General features: G+C 46.7%; 1 protein-coding gene across 1 annotated transcript in view; it reads right to left on the minus strand.

Annotated features, from left to right (window-relative positions):
- Positions 1-3,452: 3,452 nt before the first annotated feature.
- The window catches only part of Usp43 (ubiquitin specific peptidase 43), a 61,179-nt gene continuing 40,877 nt past the window's right edge, over positions 3,453-23,754 (minus strand). Inside the window, exons 13-15 of the mRNA XM_032912362.1 lie at positions 19,211-19,369; positions 18,609-18,773; positions 3,453-4,948 (exon numbers count right to left, since the gene is read on the minus strand). Coding sequence (XP_032768253.1) covers positions 3,873-4,948; positions 18,609-18,773; positions 19,211-19,369 — 1,400 coding nt within the window. The 3' untranslated portion in view covers positions 3,453-3,872. The remainder of the gene's footprint in view (positions 4,949-18,608; positions 18,774-19,210; positions 19,370-23,754) is intronic.

Consider the following 23,754-nt stretch of genomic DNA (forward strand, 5'->3'; position numbering starts at 1 on the left):
AAAGGAGCTAGGCTGCCAATTAAATTGGCGAGTGCTGCTGCTGCTGGTAGTGGTGGTGGTAGTGGTGTTATGTGTGTGTGTAATCCAAACCATTTGTGCAGGTGAGCACAAATCCTGGCTCTGGTAACCTGGTAGCTGTGTGACCTTAGGTGAATTAAACTCTGTGTCTCAGTTCCCTCTTCTGTAAAGCAGAGTTAACAGTACCTACCCCCAAAGGATTGTAATGAGGGCCAGCAGGATGGCAGGGTGAAGGTGCTTGCTACCAAGGCCTGATGACATGGGTCAGGTCCCTGGGACACACATGGTGAGAGGACTGATTACTATAAGCTGTCCTTTGATTTCTACATGTGCTCTGTGGTACAAAGGTGCCACTGTGGGGACACATACACACACACACAATGTAACTGATTTTTTTTTTCTTAAAAGGATTGTGAATTAAACAGGCTAATAAAGTGCTTAAGGAACACCTTGCGTTCAAAGGCTGTAAATATTGGCCTGTCTTCCTCAGAGGAAAGTAAATACGTCTTGGAGAATACATTGATAATCTCTGCCGAGCCAGAAGGATCAGCCCTTCACAATTCTGCATTTCAAAAGTCTGTCAGATGATTCTCCAGAAAGCTGAAGACTTGCTCCCAAGTGTTGCTAACAGGGGACTTTGCAAGCAGACAATTGTCTCTTCAACCTGTCTCAGTTCAGGAAGCCGTATTAGGCTTCCTAATATGAATGGCCTATAATATTGGCCGTTCTCAGATTTCTGACGGGGTTGAAACTAGTTATAGTCTCATAGCCTACCCAGGCTGTTTAACTTTGAGAATATATATTTAATTGAATAGTTATCAGATACTATACAAGCCAGCCAGGACATAACATGGATTTTAAGACTTTCTTAAGCTGGAATAGATAACTAAATGTTCTGTTTAACTGATAAAATGTTGGACTGGGTGTTAGATGTATTTTATACTTTATAAATCACAAAATGAGAATTGTGCTCAGCTTACATTTGAGAGAAGTTTTTTTTTTTTTTTTTTTTTTTAATTAGACGGAAAGGGTGAAGTGTAGGTTAATGTCTTTATGCAGGTAAAGGAAGACACAAGATAAAACGAGGCCTGCCATTGGACAAGAAGGAAGGGAGGAGGGAAGAACATTTTAGAAGGAAAGGGAGAGGCAGAAAGGAGGAGAGAGGCAGCATGGAGGCAGACGTAAATGATCCTCACCATGCATCTCTACATAGATACAGGTTGTTATGAATATTTCTTAAGGGATGGATTTCTACAGGTCAATTTATCTTATCTAGGTAGGCAGTTTATATCTTTATCATTTGGTGGTGAGTTTATTGAGCGGATGTATTGTGGATTGAGAATTTAACATATAAGTCTGATTGTTGAGTTACAGTCTATTGAGCCTTGATTTCACTGGGTAGTTGCGAGTTTATACTTTAACTACCAGGGGGCGGCTGCTGGGAGTGTGGGCAGAGTTCGTGGCAGGGAGCCGTGGTAGTCACTGCTAGACTTCTAAAGCCCAGATTTTACCAGGTAGCTGGAACCAGAGAGTTCCCAGCTAGCAGAGAGCCACCAGAAAAGATACTAATCAGAGATAAATTATGGTTAGTTCCATAAGGCCCACCAGTGCCGGAACTAACACTCAAGGTGCCACACTCAATGGATCGCAGACTGCCTGGGTCAGAGAGTACTGGAGGGGAAGTATGGAGCCCCTGAGATAAAGATACCCCACAGTGCCATGTGGCCCTATGGGTGCCGGCACTAATGCAGGATAAAAAGTTAACAACTTTTTTTTATTAATATTTACTGCAACACTTTCCTACCAGCTCCATCCTGCAGTCTTAGGAAAGGGATTAGACAGAGACCAGAGATAGACTTATCAAGAGATACCTACTAGAGTCCAGGTGTCACAGCCTCTTTCTAAACCCTGGAGTATTTATAAGTCTAAAGTAGATGCCCCGGTGTGTGGTACACCAGAGAGCATTGCTAACAACTGGGACCCTCTCATGATCCCAGAGTCTAGATCATTACAAGAGGGAGGCCCGGGTGCAAGCCTGAGTTACAATACGGCAAAGTGAGACTGAGCTTGGCGTCAGCCAGGATCAAATGATCAGCCACATTTTCCACACTGCCCACGTATGACAATTTAAGACTTGAAGAAACATGGGCTGCTATTAGAATGTAAACACGTGGGCCTGCTAGGGAACATGGAGCCCTCAGGGTGTCAGGTAGCTGGGTCTTCTGCCTCCTTGTTAGTTCTTACAACTGTTGCTGAGGCGAAAGGCAATTTGTCTTCCTCACTGGAGAAAAGAAGGAATCCCATTCTTTCTGATTTAAAGAAAAAAAAAAAAAAAGCTGCAGAGCCATGCACCAACCCATACTGTGGTCTGGGGGAAGACTGCATTCCTGTGGCCAGAAGCCTTGAAGAAATATCTCATGAGAAAGGAAGCTCCCTCCAGAGAAATGTTTACCTGAGAGGCTGGCTGCCAATGAGCTGGGTCTAGGCTCTGCAATGTCTGTAGGAAACCTAAGGTATTCTTAGATCAGGTCCTGAAGGGCAAGCAAATACACAGAAGCACATGGGACAGCACAGGGTGAGCCAGGCAGCCTCAGACTCACAGGTGCTTGCTGGCTCCCTCCGGAGAACCAGAAAAGCCTTAGTCGCCTTCAGGAACAGCAAGTCAAAAGCTAGACATGGTGGCTCATGCCTATAATCCTTCAGAAGGCTGAGGCAGGAGGATGGCCAAGAGTACAAGACCTGTAACAGACTACAGAGTGAGACTCTGTCTCAAAAGTATATACAAATTTAAAACATTTTTAAATGAAGGAAAGAAAAGGATGGATAGAGGCACACATAATGTTAGTTAAGAGCTTTTTTCCCCCTTAAGTTTCAGAAACAACACAGGCAACTGCTTTCTGACAGACAGCAACGAGCTGTGACTTTGCAACGCAACAGGAATGAAGTGAGTCACTTCTCAAATTTCAGTAATTCAGTCCACCATTTGCTGGTTTCACAGACACAATTTTTTATTAAAATTGTGCATAGATAGATCTCATATATTTTAGAAAAACACATCTTTATTCTGGTATCAAAATAGTTATCTTTTTAAAACACCTCGAAAAGCTGTAATACAATTTTCTTGCTATATATTAAATACTCTCCTGAAACAACAATCACTTCTCTCCCATCCCTCGCCACCACTGTCACACTCTATTTCTTATTCTTTTCGTTTCTTGGCATCTTTGACACTTATCCAAGGCAAGCACGAAAAGGAAAAGATCTTCCTTATACACCCTTTATTAAAAAAAAAAAAAAATGAAAGAAGGGGGAAAGGAGGGCACAGGGGAGGAGGGAGGAGAGGAGGGAGGAAGAGGGAGGAAGGAGGAGAGGAGGAGAGGAGGAAAAGGAGGGAGTGGAGGAGGGGAGGAGGGAGGATGAGGAAGGAGGGAGGAGGGAGGAGGAAGGAGAGGGGAGGGGAGGAAAGAAGAAGTAGGACATGTAAGTTAGGAGCACGCAAGCTGGTAAGAGTGAGAGTATCTGACATGACACCAGAGTCTTTTTAGTAGACTATGGCAGGCCCTGGACTTAGATACACCAAATACTAATTAATTTTAGTCTTGTAGTGATAATTTGGGCTCAGCAGCACCGTCTAGTGGCCAGGCTGTATCAAAACCCAGCAATGGGAACCCAACCAGTTTGACACTGGGTTATTGGAATATGACAGAGTTACAGAGACCAAACTTTTTTTTTTTTCTTTTTGGAGGCCACAAGTCAATTGGATTCTAGAAAATCTACTCTGGACACAAGCAGCCTACAGATTCTCAGTGCACAGCCCCAGGGATGCCAGCTTCACGCAACACTGAAATGTTCCATCAGAAGCTGGACTCCGGTAAGGATTTCTTTCGACCTAAGGAAAGGGTGTGGTATTTCACTCTCTGAAGGGTGCCATAAGAAGTCAGTTCCCCAGGAATGATCCTTTGTGAGGAGACAGCTGCACTGGCCCGAGGGGGCCTGCTAGCTTTTCTGGGGAGGTGGAGAGAGCTGGGCGCAGAACGGATGTCCCTCTCCGAGTGGTTGCCTAGGCCCCTGGCTGGGCTCTCTCGAATCCTGAGGGCAGGGGATGAACCTCGAGCATGCTCATTCAAGGCAGGGCTCAGCCGGTCACTTGCCAGGGAGATCGGGGGTGCTGGTGGGGAGCTCTCAGTCCTGACAGCCCTCTTGTGCTCTTTCTTCCAAAACACAGACTTCAAAAGAGTGAATGTCCCCTGTCCCCTGTCTTTGTCAGGGGCCCTTTCCTCCATGGCAGCCTTAGCCTTCATCTTGGGTAAGGTACCTAAGCCATTGTCCTTAAAGTTTCTGAGCAACCCAGTGGAGGGGGAAGGTGGGCTACTCTGGCTTCCCACCTGGCTACTTCCCTTCCAGGTGGTCATCTTCTGGCCCTCAGGACGTGCAGGTTTTCCATCCTCCACTGAGGGCATCACCGTGAGGGGCAGGTCGAACTTCTTTGGGAGCCTGATATCCTGACTTGCATTCCCTGTTCGTGTCCTGGCAGTGTGCAGGCCATCGTCTAGGGACCCCAGGGCTGGATGGTGGTTGAGATGGCACGAGGAAAGGGGCACCCCATTTGTTCCTTGCCCAGTGGCTCGACCGCTGTTGTCACTTTTAGCAGGAAGGGTGGCATCTGACCTCGGTGAAGCTGATGTCTCATCCCCACCAGCAGCACGCGTCAAGAGTGGTACAATGGACTGGCTGGTGGAGCGGGGTCTCCTTCTGGACTCCAGGTATTCCACCAGTTCAACGGATGCCCCAGGACGTTTCTCCCTGTGTCCAAAGGACCACCTCAGGGGCATGGTCTTGAAGGGCCCATGCCTGGATCGGGAAGCAGGAGGTACCTTCATGCTGATACTTCCGCCACCAACTCCCCGAACCAAAGGCCCAGCCTCAACTCCTCCTGAAAGAGACAAAAAGACCATGAGCACTGGTTAAGAGATACATGCAGTGCCAGCCTTCAAGCAATGGTATCTAAGGCTGGGCACAGTCACCATAGCACAAGCCAGACACAAAAGGGTCCTGCCCTTAGGACAACCAATGGTTTCATCCACTATCTCACAGATTCCATGTATACATTTAAAACCTACAGGGGAAGCCACAGGCAAAGGGGCACAGCCTTCCTTGATATCCACAGAGGATTGCTCCTATACTAGGATCCCAGCAGATAGCAAACCTGTGGGTATACAGACCCCTTCTATACAACAACATGCATATCTTTCCACAGACTTTAAGTCATTCCTAGATTATGATACGGATACAAAGCAAATGCTATGTAAACAACTGTCAGGTTATGTCACTTAGGAAGTAATCACAAGGGAAAGGATCTGTGCATTTCTAGTAGATACTCTACCTTCCCCAGACACTGACCCTGACACCTCCCAAGCCAGCCTGCAGTTGACTGCAGATAAGAAAATGATGTTGAGGGCTGACTAGATCCATGAGCCCTGTAGCCAGACCACTGAGGGTTTCACTGAGTCAGCTGCCCTGAGATCTAACATCATTATCATCCTTCTTTAACTATGTCTAGGGACAAAATGCTTACCAAGTATCTCTCAAATTGAGTCAAAAATTGGGCACTTGTACTTTAAAATGCAAGAATGTCACATATCCCATACTGAGCCCAAAAGAAAACAAAGTAACTGTAGGCTTCATTTTATCTAATTTACCAGTGTTGCCTTTTGTGTTCTCATTGTATTTTGCAATTGGGAAAGTGGTTTTTGTATATAGTCTTAAATGAAAAGTTTAGAATCTTAGAAGGCATTGTGATCCAACTTGCACACACACACATACACACACACACACACTCAGACACACACACACCCATATACACTCAGACATACACTATGGACTATGCATGCGTGTGAAGACACACAAAGCTGGATAGAGAAATGGATACCCAAAGTGATGAAATTGGAGGGGCTGAGGAGTGCTACTATTTTATTACTTACTCTCCTACTGCTTTTCTACAGCTCGGCCCTTCTAAAAAGAACACACAACGATCAACATCGAGTGTCCTTCCCAAGAAGTATCCCCATCATCATACTGCCAAAACTGCTTGGCGGCTGACATGTACTGCCCCTGTTCCATGTGTGCTGTGTGCCTGTCAGTCAAGTATAGTCCATCACATGGTGCTGGCGACCACAGCTGGCCTCTGACAATATGCTACTCGTGGAGTGTGAGTGTTATGGGCTGAAGGCTTACATCCCCCCCAGTTCTTAAGTCGAAACTCTAACCCCCAAGGTCATGGCTTTAAAACAGTGTCCTTATCAGAAGTAAGAAAAAAACAGTTCTTTCTGACTCTGTGTCAAAGGACTCACCATAACCCAACCTAACTGGCCCCCGATTCTATCCTGTAGAGCCATGAGGAATAAATTTCTGTCACTGTTTAAGACCCCAGCATATTTCTGGGACCCCAGCAGTCCCAAAGGTCTATGACAGAGACCAACTTTAAAGATAATCAAGGATTTTTGTCTCAAAACACCCATGTGGGGATGTCCTGAATCTCTCAGGCATATAGGTGAGAGGTCAAGGACAGCAAAAGTCACAGAGAATGCTGGGATAAAAACCTAAGTGCACAAGGCCATGTCTGCCCAATGAGAAAGCAAGCCCCCAGAGGGAAGGAAAAGTGCTGGGCCAGTCTCAGGCAGATAGCAGATTCACGGGACTCTCACCCGTTGGGGGTTTCACATGCCATTTTTGATATCTTTCTCTTTAGAGCATTTCTTTAGATTGGCCAGGAATAGACCTAATTCCACCCAAAATACTTTGTCATTTCAGTTTGCATTGACCTTGTAGCTTCACCATTCAATCCCCACACCTGGGGAAAGATAAAATACTGCTCTGAAGGCTGAGGTGTGTGTGAAGTTTTCTTGTTCCTTGTCCACAGCCCTGAGAAGGGCAGAGAGGGAAGCTTTGCATCAGGAGGACAAAGCTGTGGCTTTTAGCCCTTCCCGGGGTGGAGTGGCCTGGAGCCCTGGCAGGTAGCGAGAAGACCTAGCTGCCGCTGTAAATAATCGCTTTTCCCTTCTTCCTGTTGTGAAAGGGCCAGGGCTGACAGCAACACACTACAGACACCCAGAGGACCCCTTCAGCTTGCCCCTTTTTGGAGAAAAAGCACTCTCTATTTCATTTCATCTATTTATTGCCCCATAACAGGATCTGAGGGCACTTGTTCACTAACCAAGCAGCTGCCTCTTATCCAGTACTAAAGCCCTTCCTCTGGGAGATGGGTTATCTGGAAAGCTGGGAGCTAGGAAGGAGGATGGGATCCAGGGAACCAGAGAGTTTAACATTTATTTACTTTTATTCTATGTGTGTTTGTCCCCACGTATAAGTGTGCCGGGTGTGAGCCTGGTGCCTGCTGAGGTCAGAAAAGGGTGTCAGTCCCCTGGGACTAGAGTTACAGATAGATTCGAGTGGCCATGTCATTGTTGGGAACCGAACCCAGGTCCTCGGCAAGAACAAACATTCTTAACCACAGAGCCACCTCTTCAGCCCAAGGCCTACAGCCTTAAGCCACATCTTCCTGGAGGTTGTGCATACCCTGCAATAGCATTTGGTCTGCTGATGCACACAGCCTCCAACCACAGGGCAGCTGCTCCAAGAAATGCCTCCTCTGTTCCTGTCCATGTACAGTCACCTTGACTCTCAAGTCATTTCCATTCCTTGGGCTAGTGATGTGATCTCCAAATAGAGGTCGCACTGTGCTGTGGGCAGGAGCCTTAGGGCCTCTGCTCCCCACCCTTAGTTCATCTTCAATCAGTCAAATACCTTCAATATCCCTAAGGGTTTCCACTACATCTTAACATCCACTCAGTAATTCATCCCAGCAATATTTAAGAAAAGCCTACTGTGTGCTAAAGATTTTTTTCAGTGCTTGGGGGTTAAAAATGCAAATAAGAACCAGATATGGTGCACATGCCTTTAATCCCAGCATCCAGGAGACAGAGGCAAGATAATCTCTGTGAGTTTGAGGTTAGCCTGGTCTACATAGCAAATTTCAGGCCATCCAGGGCTACATAGGGAGACCCTGTATCAAAACAATAACAAAACGCAAGTAGAAAGTGGCTGTGCTCGTGGCGTTTGCCAAAAACCAAAACATAAGATATTGTGTAACACGGTGGTGAAGGCTACAGTGAATAAGGCGGGGTCAGGAAGAAAAGGGGGTGGGGTGTGAGGGAGGAGCAATATCTGAGAGACCTAAGTGAATGAGGGACCTAAGTGAATGAGGAAGGGAGGGAGGGAGGGAGGGAGGGAGGAGGAGGGATCTGAGGAAGACAAGCTCCAGACTTCAGGAGCAGCAGGTGCAAAGACCCTGAGGCAGAAGTAAATTTGCTGTGTCAGGCAAGCATCAGAGACAACCAGAGCAGGAACACAGGAGAAAAGAGCCCATGCTATGTGCACCCAGGACAGTGTCTGAGCCCCAATCCATAGCTGAAGATCTCTGCCACTGACTTTCAATGTCAAAAAAATTTCAGCACCTCTCTGCTCCTGGTTTAATTGTTTTTTGCTCTCATGTCTCTTGATGGCCTGGCAACCACTTCTGCATGGAGGGCAGAGACAACCTAGAAAAAACTTGACCCCAAAATCCCCTGTGGTCCCCTAGAAGCTCAGGCAATGTCTACAGATAGGCCAGGGCTACTCTTCTTCCTCTGAGACTGAGCCAGGTGGACAAAATGGGCAAGAGAAGGGCCGGATGTCAACCACCATCCCTTGGGAGCAAGAGTCACCATCCCTTCTCTCACCTCAAGTATCCCCTCATTCTAGAGAGGGAAGAGCAGAGACTAGTGGGCAGAAACAGAAAAGGTAGCAACAGGGTCCAACATGGGTGTGGTGACTCATACCTAGAATCCCGACACTCAGAAAGCTGAGAGACTGAGTTCCTTAGTGCCACAACGGTGAGAGAGAGCCTGCCCCTAAGTAGAAGTGACATCAGAGAGGACCCAGCAACAGAATACAACACAAAACAAACCAAACAGCAACAACAAGACAGGAGAGCAGCTCCTAGTGACACAGATCAGAGCATCCCATGACCCTGAGGGAGGCCGATAGCTTCAGGGCTTGGTAGGGTCACGGCTGAGCCCGCCATGAGTCAATAACAAGATAAGAATGATCTCCCATCCCAGCAGGTGTGTAACCTGCAGCCTGCACCTGTCCCACCCAGAAGGGCTAGGAACACGACCCAGCACACTCATAGGTGGAAATGTCACAACACTAACACATAGTGCAAAACGGTATTCACAGAACCGCAAGGGAAAATGGAGGAGAGTGAGGAGGTAGAGCCAGGAGCCACAATAAACAACCAGAAAAATCTGAAGGCAAGAGACAATAAATCAAGGGAAATACAAGTCAAAGTCCCAAAGAAGGAAGTTTCGCCTTTGGGGGGACTGGGTGGGGCTGAACACCCAGACAAGTGCTGGAATTTCTGAACTCTGAGGTCAGAGAGAATCTTAAAAACTTCCAGCCAGGGAGAGCAAGAGACACTCACGTGAAAAAGAACAGCCTGGGTTTCTCACCTGCCGCCCCAGGGCAAGGAGAGCGTGGGAAACCAGCTCCAGATGCAGAAAACAGAGAATTGCAACCACAGAGCCCCGGGCCAGGCAGGCTGCCACCCACTGGGTAAAGGAAATCATTCTGGTTGTGCAAGGATTTAGAGCTCGCTAGCCTGAAGGGCTCTGACAAACACTGACAGAGCAGAGATCTCAGGGCAGAGGGCAAAGAAGACAAACACCAAACCACAATGCATCTCAGCCCGGGAAGTCCAAGAGCTGCAGATCCTCCACAGGGAAGGTCAGGCAGCCTCTGAAGGTCACCTCAAGCCAAGTCGGGTGCACAGGACAGGAACTCTAACAGCAGTGGTGGGGGAGAATCTAACTGTTGCAGCACCATCGGAAGTCAGGGAGGAGTGTGTTCCCCAACAGGGCAGAGGGAGCTGGAGAAAGAGTTTCACACCTCTCCTTGTGGGGTGGAGGTGGGGGTGGGGGGTTGGGGGTGGGGCAGGGGGAGAGCGAAGGATTACTGGAGCAAAGGAAGAAGGCAACGGTGAAACAATGCCTGGCAGGAAACAGCTGGTTTCTTCCAGCCTTATAATAGCAGGAAACCGTGATTGATCACAAACACTGAGAAAGTACACAGGAACTAGGTAGGATGAAAAGCAGAATTTGCAAATTAATTAGAAAAGGAAACAAACAGCAACCAACTCAACCAAGACGAGGCAACTTCAGGAAAGGAAGAAACCCAGCAAGGAATATTTTAGCAAAAACACTGCCACTTGTTTCTCTCCTCCCATTCAGTGGATGGAATTCTCCTAACAAAGAACAGGAATGCGGCCAGGAAGGGGCTCAGTAGCACAGCGCTCTGTTCCCTAGCATGCACGAGGGCCTGGGTTTTACCTCCCAGCACCACAGTGAAAAAAACAACAAAAAATTGGCTCTTTATTTTTGAGCTCAAGGTCAGGGAGCTGGAGCAAAAAACTCAATGGTTAAGAGCAGGTTCCTCAGAAAATTGGACATTGAACTATCTGAGGACCCAGCTATACCTCTCTTGTGCATATACCTAAAAGATGCCCCAACATATAACAAAGACACATGCTCCACTATATTCATAGCAGCCTTATTTATAATAGCCAGAAGCTGGAAAGAACCCAGATGCCCTTCAACAGAGGAATGGATACAGAAAATGTGGTACATCTACACAATGGAATATTACTCAGCTATCAAAAACAATGACTTTATGAAATTCATAGGCAAATGGATGGAACTGGAAAATATCATCCTGAGTGAGGTAAACCAATAACAGAAAAACACACATGGTATGCACTCATTGATAAGTGGTTATTAGCCCAAATGCTTGAATTGCCCTAGATGCACAGAACACATGAAATCAAGAGGGATGACCAAAATGTGAAGGCTTCACTCCTTCTTTAAAAGGGGAACAAGAATACCCTTGGCAGGGAATAGAGAGGCAAAGATTAAAAGAGAGACTGAAGGAACACCCATTCAGAGCCTGCCCCACATGTGGCCCATACTTATACAGCCACCCAATTAGACAAGATGGATGAAGCAAAGAAGTGCAGGCTGACAGGAACCGGATGTAGATCTCTTGAGAGACACAGCCAGAATACAGCAAATACAGAGGCGAATGCCAGCAGCAAACCACTGAACTGAGAACGGGACCCCCGTTGAAGGAATCAGAGAAAGGACTGGAAGAGCTTGAAGGGGCTTGAGACCCCATATGAACAACAATGCCAACCAACCAGAGCTTCCAGGACTAAGCCACTATTCAAAGACTATACAGGGGCTGACCCTGGGCTCCAACCTCATAGGTAGCAATGAATAGCCTAGTAAGAGCATCAGTGGAAGGGGCAGCCCTTGGTCCTGCCAAGACTGAACCCCCAGTGAACGTGATTGTTGGGGGAAGGGTGGTAATGGGGGGAGGATGGGGAGGGATTAGGGGGATGTTGGCCTGGAAACCAGGAAGGGGAATTACAATCGAAATGTAAATAAGAAATACTCAAGTTAATAAAGATGACGAATAAATAAATAAATAAATAAAAGAGTAAAGTCATAGTCTCTGTCCCCCAGTCTTCTGCTGGAGGATAGATTTTTTTCAGTTTGTGGTCCTATTTCCCATGGGCCTGTGTTAAGTAAGCACATTATCTGAAATCAAAGGTCAGGTACTAGAAACCTAGGGAGGCTGCTTATTAAAAAAAAAAAAAAAAAAAAAAAAGAGCGAGCACTTGGCAGCTAAGGATCATCCAGTCCAGGGGATGTAACGCCTCCTTCTGGCACCTAGGAGTAATGCATGCATGTGTGTATGTGCCTGCGTGTGTACACATTACACAAACAAAACATGATACAGAGAGAAGAGGCAAAATTATCAATGTGGAGTCCAAGGTAAAAAAACAGGGAACAGATAAAGAACAATTACAATGATTAAAAAAAAAAAGCACAATTTATATATATATTTTAAAAAGATTCAATAGTGGTGAACTTTCAGACAAGCTCCCAACATTAGGCAACAACAGAGTATGTGGGCAAAGCCCAGCTCTGCTGAAGATCTCAATGGGTCCCCTTCATAGTCAGAAGGAGATCTAAAGCCAAGCTCAGTGACTCACCCGTAAACCCAACACTCGGGAGACGGTGGCAGGAGGTTCAGATTCATGGCTGGCTGCACTGTGTGAGAGTTCAAGATCAACCTGAGCCATAATATTATGTTTCAAAAAACAAAACAGTAACAAAAAGAGACACATTTAAAGAGATATGGGAGAGATGACTAAAGAGACCAATCACCTAACACCGTAATGACAGTAAGCGCTCGAGCCCTCAGAAAGGTTTCCTGCTAACTCACATGTTCACAGAACACTTACTTACAAAATAACAAAACGGACTTTCCCATGAAAGAGGATAACTTTTGAAAAGCTCATTCTTGGACCATAATTCGCCAAATCGGAAACAAAGAATAAAAAGATGGCCACGCGGTCCTGAATACTTGAAATGCTCAGATACCATCAAAAGGGGAATGTAAGCTGAAATGAAATACTATCTGGAAAGATCTAGAATGGAAGAAACCGTTAACGCCCAAGACAAGCCACAGAGGATGGTTATCAGGAGAAGGATTTGTCCTAACAAGCTGCAGACACCTAAGCCCCGGGGCCCTCTATTCATGATGGACTCTGGGAAGGACTTCTTGGGATAGAGCGCTCCCTCTCCTCTCCTCTCCTCTCCCTCCTCCTCCTCTCCTCTCCTCCTCCTCTCCTCTCCTCTCCTCCTCTCTTCCCCCCTTCCCTCCCCCCCCTCCCCCTCCCCCCCTCCCCTTCCCTCCCCTCCCCTCCTCTCTCCTTCCTTCCTTCCTTCCTTCCTTCCTTCCTTCTTTCCTTCCTTCCTTCCTAAACATAGTTACATCTTCCTGTAGTTGTAGAGGTAGGGTGTTTTTATATCCCTTTGGCTGTACAGCACCTCCTTTTCGTATCTACCCTAATTCTATTAGTTATAAACCCCAATAAACTCTGTCTTAGTCAAGGTCACTATTGCTATGACCAAACGCCACAACCAAAAGCAAGTTGGGGAGGAAAAAGTTCATTTGCTTTACAATTCCACATCCGTAGCCCATCACTGAGGGAAGTCAGGACAGGAACCTGGAGACAGGAGCACTAGTTCACAGATGGCACCACCTACAATGGGTTGGGCCCACCCACATCAGTCAGTAATTAAGAAAATGCCCCAGAGGCTTGTCTGGTTACAGGCTGATCTTCCTGAGGGTTTCTCAGTTGAGGTTCCCTCTTATCTGACGACTTTAGCAAGAGTGAAGTTAACATAAACTGGCCAGGACGCCGACCTCCTCCTTTCAGTATAAACGCCTTCCCAACATCCCTCGGCCAGGCCAGAGCTCCTGGAGGGATGGCATTCCAGGGCAATCCATGCTTCTCTGCAGAGGGCTGCTGGCATGTAGTAACCACGACCATTTACCGACCAGGACCATGCCTGGGTGTTGAAGGACACTTGTCGTCCTTGCCCCCAACTAGAACTCACCTCCATTAATTTTGAAAGATAAAAAGCTTCTCTCACATATGAGAGAGGATTGAATCCCTGTGCAAATCTCTGCTAGATTTGCTTCTGCCCAAATTTGACGAGATTTTGCAACCATCTTAGAATTTCAAGGACAAGTTTCAGAACTCTATTTTATCCAAACTACGAGAGGGAAGGCTCCCTTGGAAAGCAGGGCTCTTCCGAGGAGAAATCTCAATGTTTCACACTGTTGGCAGCTGAGAGCCTCAGAGGACAGTTGGAGGAACCTGTAAGATAGTTGCCATCCCTGCCCTGGTCTTTCTGGTGGAAGCAGATGCAGAGGCCATGGGTTAATATGGGTGGGCCTAACCCTGTGTAGATGGTGCCTGTGTCTCTGCAGCATCCCTAGAGCTGTGCCTCACACCCCATTCATTCTGTAGAGCTGCCACTTAAAGGAAGGGTGCACGAAACATCTCTCCATGGGAGAGATGTGCCATGCCTTTTGACAGAGCTGAGACGAGCCGATGACTTTCTCATGGGTAGTACTGACAGGAATGAACGAGCTGGAGGAGCCCCTCTCTTGTTTACAGGCACTCTCCCAAAGGTACAGCCAGAACAATGTGAGAGAAGAAAAAATATAGTCCTGTGGGAATGGACTGGTTCTATACACACACACACACACACACACACACACACACACTCACACACTCCTGCAGCATTCCATCTGGTGGTGAAACAGTGGAAGCCCAAAATGCCAAACACCAGAGAGTAAAGCAGAAGGCAAGGAGAAGACTCTATCGTCACACTGACCCACTCACTGCTATCGACTGGGAGTCTGTGATGTGCCAGGAGCTGTGTGCTCAGATAGAGCAATGGCTGAAGTACATGGAAACAAGCAGCCAGTGAGTGTGCACATAGACCATGGCCCAGCAATTCCACCCCTAGGTATGGACTCAACGGATACCCAGGCGTATGCATAGCAGAAGACATGAGGCCCAAGTGTCACAGCAATACAGGTCAGTATAGCCAGAGTGCTTGGGACCAGACGTGTGTGAAGGTTTTAAATCTCTTCAGATGTTGGGATAAGTAGAATAATGTGGTCTCTTGGAGATAGAACCCATGTCTAAGCATGAGACTCTTTAATGCGTCATGCATATATACCGTATGCACAAGCATAAAAGTGATTTATGTAATATTCTTAACAATTGGTACACAAGACAAGATTTCATGGTGCGAAATTTTCCACAGGTGATGGCATAATATTGGTAGGAGATTTTATATTTTGAAGTGTTTGGAATCTCCCGATTAAGCACACTCAACTGTTAGTGTTGATCTTAACTCCAAACTGGAGACAACCCCAAGCCTAGCCATACTAGAAGAAAATGTGACCTACCCTTACAACGTGGGAAAATCTGGTAAGAGAGACGTGCGGTCTGCCAACCAGCAGACGCCATCCAGAGATAAACCATCATGTGTGCCCCACAGAGACGCTGCATGGATTGGCAGAGGATCCACCAGTAATTCAGGAATTGAAAATCTGTAGTAATTCAAGACACTTCCTCTGACAGGCAGGCCAGATTTCTCCAAGGCTGACGTCTGTGCTAGCGTCTACAGAAACTTCCACTCCATGGTGAATGTATGGAGAGCAGAAGTCGATCCGTCTTTGCTTTTAGTCTCTTTCTCTCACATACACAAGCTCCCTTCTGAACAGGGAACTATGACTCTCTGGGTTGATCTCATGTATAAGTAAAATAAATTTAAAACAATGCACTGCTATGCACACCAGATGCACCTCCCAAGAACAGCGGCAAACATAATAAGGCAAACAGAAAGCCCGATGCCACATGGCTTCACGGGTAAAACTCATCCTTGTAAACATGCACTTTTACACATAAACCAGACTGACTACAGCCCTGCTCCAAACTCTCCAATAGCTACTCCCCGTGCCTGGAATAAAGTCCAGCAGGCGTGTCACAGTTGGCCCCTGTCCGTCCTTTACTTAACACAGTAAAACTAACCTGGCATAGATTCTGTGAGAGCGGGAAGCAATGAATGAGAGGTATGAGGAAGTAGGATTCCAGAGCCACTAATCTACCTTTCTTCCTTCCTTTCTTCCTACCCTCCCTCCTTCCTGCCCTCCCTCCTTCCTTTCTTCTTTCCTATCCTCCCTCCTTTCTACTCGACCTCCTTCCCCCCTTCCTGCCCTCCCTCCCTCCACTGGTATTGGGGACTAAGCCCAAAGCCCCGTGCATGGTAGGCAAGTGTTCTGCCACTGAGCCACACAACCAACGCACAACTCTTTACTTCTTAACCTGGGCCATAAACATGTTCACTTTATGGTAATTCATCAGATGCACATGTATAATTAGGATACATATGTATTAGTAGTATATTAGTTTAGTAAAAAATACCTGCATGTTTTATATAATATGTACTCAATAATGTACATGCTCATATGTCAGAGTGTGTCACATATTGATGACATAATCACAAATGTTAGCTTAACGTTTCTATATATGTGATATTTATATTTGTATACATTTCTATTAAGATTTTATATTGAAAACTAAATTAGGAACTAAAGGAAATATACATTTTTTAAAATTTAATTGGTCTTTTTTGATACAGGGTCTCTCTATGTAGCCTTGGGTATCTTGGAACTCACTGTGTAGACCATTCTGGCCTTGAACTCACAGAGATCCACCTGTCTTTGTCTCCCTGGTGCTGGGATTTAAAGGTGTGCACTACCACGCCTGACTGGAAATGTTAAAAGTTATGTGACCACTTTTCTTTGTCCAAGGAGACAGACACACACAGATGTACGCACACATGTACAGAGACTTGTTTCTATAACCATCCTGTCCTCTGCTCTCCTGCAGTCTCTCCACTGGATGATGTCACTTTAACATGAGCATGCTCTGCTAGCTCTTTCAGCAAAGGAAAACAGAAACACCCCTGAGTCAGGCCTCCTGTGCAGCCTCAGCTACTGGCCTTTCACCACACTGTTTGATGATGTATGCATGTGTCATTACTTCCTGTGCCTCAGTGGGCTTCCATTCCCTCCTACCCAGAAAGGCCCCTGGGAAGTCACTGGTGGCCCTCCAGCCAGACGGGTGCTCTGCATCCCTTAGTCATAAACACATTTCTCAGTTCTATCTCCACCTTCACTCAAGCCCTACACATCATAGCTGCCAAGCTTGGTCTTCAGTCTGTACTCTTTGCTATCTTCAGAATCTCTATGGAGAGCTCTGTCAGTCTGTGGCTTTCACTCCATCTCGGTGCTGGTGACTCCAGTCCCTGTGGTTTTCATGCTGCTACGAATGCCTTGCTGGAGTCTCAAACTACCTGTCCTAAATTATGTGGCTTCTTCTAACACTGACCCTGTTCCTACCCAACTTCCCCTCATCCTACCAAGTGCTCAATGATTCCCCTTGTTGATTATACCTTAAACAAAGGCCAAGGCGTCCTAGATCATTTTCCTTCTTTCATATGCTGCACCCAACACCAGAAAATTCATTAGTTTATCTACAATCTGACCATCTCTTCCTCAACAAATCCATTCAGATCCTACAACCACAAGACGGTCTCCTACTAGGCCTTCTGTCTGACACACATGCCTGCCCCTGACGGGTTCTTCCTGTAGTGGACAGAGTAAACTTCAAAAATATAAACCAGGGGTGCTGGAGAGATGGCTCAGCAGTTAGGACATTTGCTGTTCATCCAGAGGAATCGGGTTTAACTCCCAGTACACACATATCGGATTAGAACATTCTACATCTCCAGTTCCAGGGGATTTGATATCTTCTCTTCTGACTTCCAAGGGCAAAAGCACTCCTCACATGATGCTCATATATCCATGCACACACACACACACACACACACACACACACACACACACACACACACACACACACACACACAAATACCCACTCCATGGGCTGTAGAGATGGCTCAGTGGTTAGAAGCACTGGTTGCTTTTCTACAGGACCTAGGGAAGACCCACCTCACAATCACTTGTAACTCTAGTTCCAGGGGGGTCTGACATCCTCTTCTAGTCTGAGAGCCTTGCACTCCCGTGATGCAGACAAACATGGAAGCAAAGCACCCATATACATAATATAAAAATTAAGATTAAAAATGTAATATATAAACTATATTGTTTACTGCCCTGCTCCAAACTCTCACCCACAATCCACAGCACTTGAAGTAAAGCCCAAGTGGTAATCATGAGTCGCCCATCTACCTCCCACTGCCCTCTTCACTCTGCTTTGAGGCTGTGGTTTCTTCTGCCCCTCCCCCGGCCCCATGACCACCATTCACAGCACAGAAAAGAACACAATCCCAGCCTTCTGCATGTGCATGAGTCCCCGATCTCTGCTCAGACCTCTTCTCATGTCACCGCCCCTGTGTGCCAGCCAGGCCTTCCTGTATCCTCCTCAGCCTCTGCTAGCTCAGCCTCTACTCACGTCACCGCCCTTGTGTGCCAGCCGGGGCTCCCTGTAACCTCCCCAGCCTCGGCTAGCTCCTTCCCACTTCACCTCTTTTCCTTTGCCCCTGCTTTAAACTGCACTGCTGTGTTAGCTTCCACATCCGTTCCATGAGGTACTAAGCTCTATGGGAACAGAAAATGGATGCAGAGTAGTTCCTTAGAGCCCAGGAAACTGGATCCTGAAGATGCTCAAATATGAAAATGTTGTAAATAACCATGCAGTTCCCTATGATACCAGATGCAGTATAACTATTATATACACAGTTGATGTTGTTAGGAAACAACAAGAAAATACTCTGCCCATGTTTAGTACAAGTCTAATTTTTTTTTTCTGTTTCCCATCCGTGGTTGATTGGCTACCAATATGCAACTTGTGAACTGAAAGGGCCACTGAGTCTGTGGATGGAGGGGGATCATGGATGGATGGAGAGGCAGAGTGAGTGGTAAGACCCCAAGAGACGACACACCTCTCATCAGAACCAGCTCTTTCTGTTCACGGTATGAGGTGCCAACACTTTCACAGTGAAAAGCAGGGAGGGGGGGGAGACAATCTAGCCACATACCCTTGTCCTGCTGGCAGACACCATTGGTGAAGACTGGAGAGTCAGGTACCCGGGCCACAGACGGGCACGGGGCAGAGCTCCAGGACAGCAGGCTTCCCCTTGTGCTGTTGTTGAGGCTCCCAAGCCTCATGAGCCAATGATCAGACAAGGAGGAGCTGGTGGAGCCTGCGGAAGAAGCAAAAGAGAAAGCTGGACCTGGCACATCCAAGGAGCCTGAAGGTAGGTGGAGAGTTGTTCTATCACCAGGCTCCCAGCTACCCCAAGAGTCCCACGATAACTCCTGCCTTTCAGTCCTGGACTAACCAAATCAGAGGGGAACTATAGAAACAAAGGTGAATGGCTGGAGGGGAAGCCTGCAGTGGGACACCCTTGGAACCATAGAGTTTAGAAGGCTGCAATGGGACATCCTTAGAACCATGGTGTTTAGTGAACACAGGGAAGATGGTTCCTCAGTGCATTCAAATGTCTCCCATGAAATTATTTGCTGCCAACTCTGGCTTCCTAATGGGACTACTTACAGCTGAGCGGTCTCACTGGCCCAGGACATCTCAACTCTTAGTATGACCTCCAAGTCCACACCCCTCCTGAGCTGTGGCACACACCTCTCATGGAGCTGCTGGCTGACCAGGGAGGGATGCTGTTCCGCTTCTGATAGAACAGGATGTAAGCCCCCCTGGTGTTGACCTCATCCTCTCGCAGGGGCTCCACCGTGCTGTCATCATAGCTGTACCATTGGCCATCCAGGGAGTTCCGGCAATAGGCTGAAAAGGTTCAAACCCCATGTTCAATGCTTAGAGCCCCAAGCCAGGAAGGTGCTCCCCACCGGCAGAGCTCAAAAATGGAGATGCTTAAAGTGGGACAACAAAAATGCCCATTTTTAGTTAGAACTGATTTCTGTAAAACCAGAAAAAGACGACAGTTCCACAACCATGGTATCTTAGCCAGGGGAGCTCACTGGAAGGCAAGTGCACATGGTCATCTCAACCAGCGCAGTTTCTCCTAACACGGGGCCTCGCATTACAAGGCCAGTCAGTACTGTCATCAACCGCTTACCCAATTATGCTGAGACATGTCAAAGTGTACGTCTCTTAATGGCCGTGGAAGAGAAAATGAGACTCCTAGTTGCTTCTTTCTACCTAAGGACTGGATCGCAACATTTACAGAAAGATGAACACGATTCTGACCACCTCCAATCAGCTATAAACACTTGGCCCTCCAAGCTCAGTGCACAGCCCCCAAACCCACTGGTCCTGAAGTTGGTCAACTTTTAGTGATTGGCCAGACCAGCAAATACTCCAGGCCTTAACGGAGTGTACAAAATTCAGTTCTAGATAAACATGGACATTTTTGTTGCCCTTCTTTAAGCATGTCCATTTAAGCATGTCCATTTAAGCATGTCTGAGAAAGGCCTTGTGCTTTTACTTGTCTCTCCCTTTCTGACAAGGGTTTACATGGTTCACGCCTAATCACATTTGGCTCAGTATGAGACTCCCATGAAGTGCACATAGATGTGACTACATCTATGTCTTAACTCTTCTTGTTGCCACCTTTTAAATGTTAATAGGAAGAAAGAAAGAAAGAGAGAGAGAGGGAGAGAAAGGGAGGGAAGGAGAGAGGGAGAGAGAAGAGAGAGAGAAAAGAGAGAGAGAAAAAGAAAGAGAGAAAGAGAGAGAAGAGAGAGAGAAAAGAGAGAGAGAAAAAGAAAGAGAGAAAGAGAGAGAGAAGAGAGAGAGGAGAGAGAGAGGAGAGAGAGAGAGAAGGAGAGAGGGAGAGAGAGAAGAGAGAGAGGAGAGAGAGAAGAGAGAGAGAGATATCAGTTTTTTAAGTTTATGGGCAGCACAAGTCCAAGTCCAGACCCTGGGCTGCACAGGTCCCATGGGCTCTAGTTTTCTGAGTTTTGCACTCATCTCAGCTCAACATCCAAGAATTCTTTGTTCTTCTTTCCACCCCTGCCACACCTCATACAAAAGCCTATCTTGCTAATCGCACTCTCAAAAATACATCTAGAAAGTTTTGCCGGTCCCCAGTGTGAACTCTCACTCAGAGACTGCCTCCGACAGCAATCCTTGCCTGTGCCGCTGCTGTTCTCTACCAGTCTCTACAGAAGAGTCATTCTGAAATGCACATCATTTTACTCCCCTACTGAAGACCGGGAGCTGGCCACTGTGACAGTAAAACATTTCCTAAAACTCTTGGACTCTCCAAAGTGTCTCTGTCTACGCTGATGATCTGGGAGATGGCTGCTAAGTGGGGCTGCAGCCTCTGTCTAAGTGGGGTCAGGGTGGGGTCAGTTCTGAAGGAGGTCAAGGAAGCAGCCGCAGGCTGGGACTTTAGGGCAGTGAGAGGAGAAAAAGCCAAAGCCCAGAAATAGAACCAAACACACACATGTAGAATCACTAAATTAAAGGAACCTTTCTATTAGTAATGGTCTTGCAGCAGCTGGTACATGGCTGGGGAACATCAAAAAAAAAAAAAAACTCCAGATCACAGACTTCAATGTGAAAATATAAAACCTCGAAAGCACTGGAAGGCAACAAGGAATACAGGGAAAAGGGCTTTCCAGCCACACCTTGAAATCCAAAGTCATAAAAGGAATGGCAGGCCATCTGGCTGCTTGAAATAAGGAAATGTAAGCCTTCAGCAGGACAGGTGACTTCAGGTCTGTTGGGACAGATGCTAAGGAGAGGCTGCTAACAATAGTCACATGGGAAACAGTCAAGGGCATGCATGGGACAAGACGTTCAGGGATTTTCCATACTGAAGAGGCTAAATCCAATATGTCATCCCCCCATGAGACTGGCAAAACTTGGGGGTTCCCACATCCAGGCTGTGGGGAGCTCTCCTACAGGGATGCAAACACTCTCTCACTGCTGGCAGGAGAGCAAACTCCAATAGACATCTCTACAGGGAAGCTTTACAGCATTCATCAAATGCAGATCCAATAATGGGAGTCTTGCTTAATGGTAGGGTGCCTGCTGACCCAGCTCGAAGCCCTGGTTTTGATATATGCATGTGCACACACTCACATACACACACAACCCTGAAATTTCCCCCTATCAAAAGCTTGTCATGGAGGAAATGACACGTCAGTTTATTATTGTAGCAATACTGCCAGAAAAAGAATGAGCATGTGTGCCCTAGTCCTCTGTATACCAGGGTAGAAGCCACTAAGTTAGATTATGAACTGAGAAAAATCCTGCTATGGATTTATATACACAGGATTCAACCCTTGTGTTTAAAATGAGTGACAGAGTGAAGCTTAAGGATCTCTCTCTTTTTTTTAACTTTTTATTGGTTCTTTGTGAATTTCATATCAGGCACCCAATTCCACTCATCCTCCTCTCCCCTTATACCCACCCTCCACCCTTGCAACCTAACAGGACAACAACAGAGGGAAAAAACACTCGTTGTGGAAGCTATAGTGTGTCACGGTGTGTTAAAGAGTGTCTCTTTATGTGGTCGGTTTTTAACGATTATTTTTTATTTTTTAAAATAAACACACAGAGGTTTCTAGAACTGAAGAGCAAGCATAGTGCCTCCTGAGTCCTGGTGAATAAAAGACCCACACAGAGGGGCAGCCTGTGAAATTCTAGGGCAGCAGTGATAAAGGACCTGAGAGCTTCCAGAAAGAAACAAGACCCAGAAAAGGAAAGGAAACTGGGTGCCCCATCTTCAAAGCAAGAACCTCGTCCTTACCCCCATTCCCCATGGAAGATTCCTGTCCAAAGACTATGGGACAATGACCATTGACCTAGCATTCTATGTCCAACCAGACTGCCAGTCGAGGGTAGCAGTAAAGGCATTTTAAGACATGACTCGAATGCTGTATGTCCATTGCCTTCTCTTCTGAGATACTAGGTGTGCTCCCCTAAATGAGTAAAGTTGGTGATTATCTGTGGTACTCATATGGAGAACCTCCTGCCACCTCTTTACTAAACCAGCATAATTCCTAACCTAAGTATTTAAGTATTTATTCTTAAGTATTTATCCTTATACCCCTAGATAAGTGGTGCTCTCAGCCCTCACCAAAGAAATTCCTTTTTACAATAGACAGAGACCAGTACAGAAAAGCACAACTGACCAAGCTGCAGAGAACAAGAGACCGTGTGGTACCCGGCCCCAGCTGACACATCTATAACACAGCTCCTGAACCTAGGGCTTGGAACACTGTGGAAGGGTGGGTGGGAGGACTGTAAGAGCCAGAGGGAAAGGAAGTCTGCTGTGAGACTGTCTCCTAGAAATGTCAGGGAAGCTCGCCCATTACGTCTCAACCACATGGCTACCTAAAGACAAGGACAGCAGCAATGGGCAAACTAACGCAGAGGGAGTAAACCTCACAGGGCCTCCGCCCTAGACAAAGAAGTGCAAACAAATAAGGAAGAAATAGTCTTTCCCAGGGAAGAACTCCCCCTTCCTCAATTAGTTATCTAACACCAAGTGGCCAAGCCTGAGATCACACATAGCATTATATAGACTGAGCAGGTTGTATTCCATGTTTAGGAATATATGAGTGTATACACATACACAATTAAAGAAAAAGAGATCATGAATTTGAGAGAGCAAGGTGAACATACAGGAGAGGGATTGGAGAGAGGAGAGGGGGATGAATGATACAATGTTATTTTAATTTCAAAAAAGTAAATATTAAAAACAATCCCAGGTAAATACAGCGGGAAAGATGGCTCCGGAGATGCACATACATGTAGATTTCAAGGGATTCGTGCTGAGCTATTTTTAGCCCAGAGGAAAAAGACTAAGGGATCTGACTGGACAGGGTCCTCCAGGCTGAAACTGGTAGGCCCTGTCACCTGGAGCAGAACAACTATGCAGAATGGGTCGGAGAGCACAGTGGAGCAGCACAAGAGTATCCTGGTACCCACTGCAGCCTTCGTATGATCAGTCAAGTCCCAGCCTTCAACCTTTCTCTGTTCACTCGCAAGGTCCTTGCTTCTCTCTTTCCCTCCGAGGGCACTGTACTAGCAGTGTGGCATCTGAGACCACATCCCAAGCCCCTCGTGAGGCTCACAGGGAACCTCCACAACTGTGCGCCCACTGGACATGGACGTGCTACTGCCAACAGCTCTCCGGCAGGCTTCTGCGATCACCAAGATGTGACAGGAGGAATGGCATTGGTCAAGGAGTGGTC

The sequence above is a fragment of the Rattus rattus genome, chromosome 9, assembly GCF_011064425.1.
Source record: "Rattus rattus isolate New Zealand chromosome 9, Rrattus_CSIRO_v1, whole genome shotgun sequence".
Classification (NCBI taxonomy): Eukaryota; Metazoa; Chordata; class Mammalia; order Rodentia; family Muridae; genus Rattus; species Rattus rattus.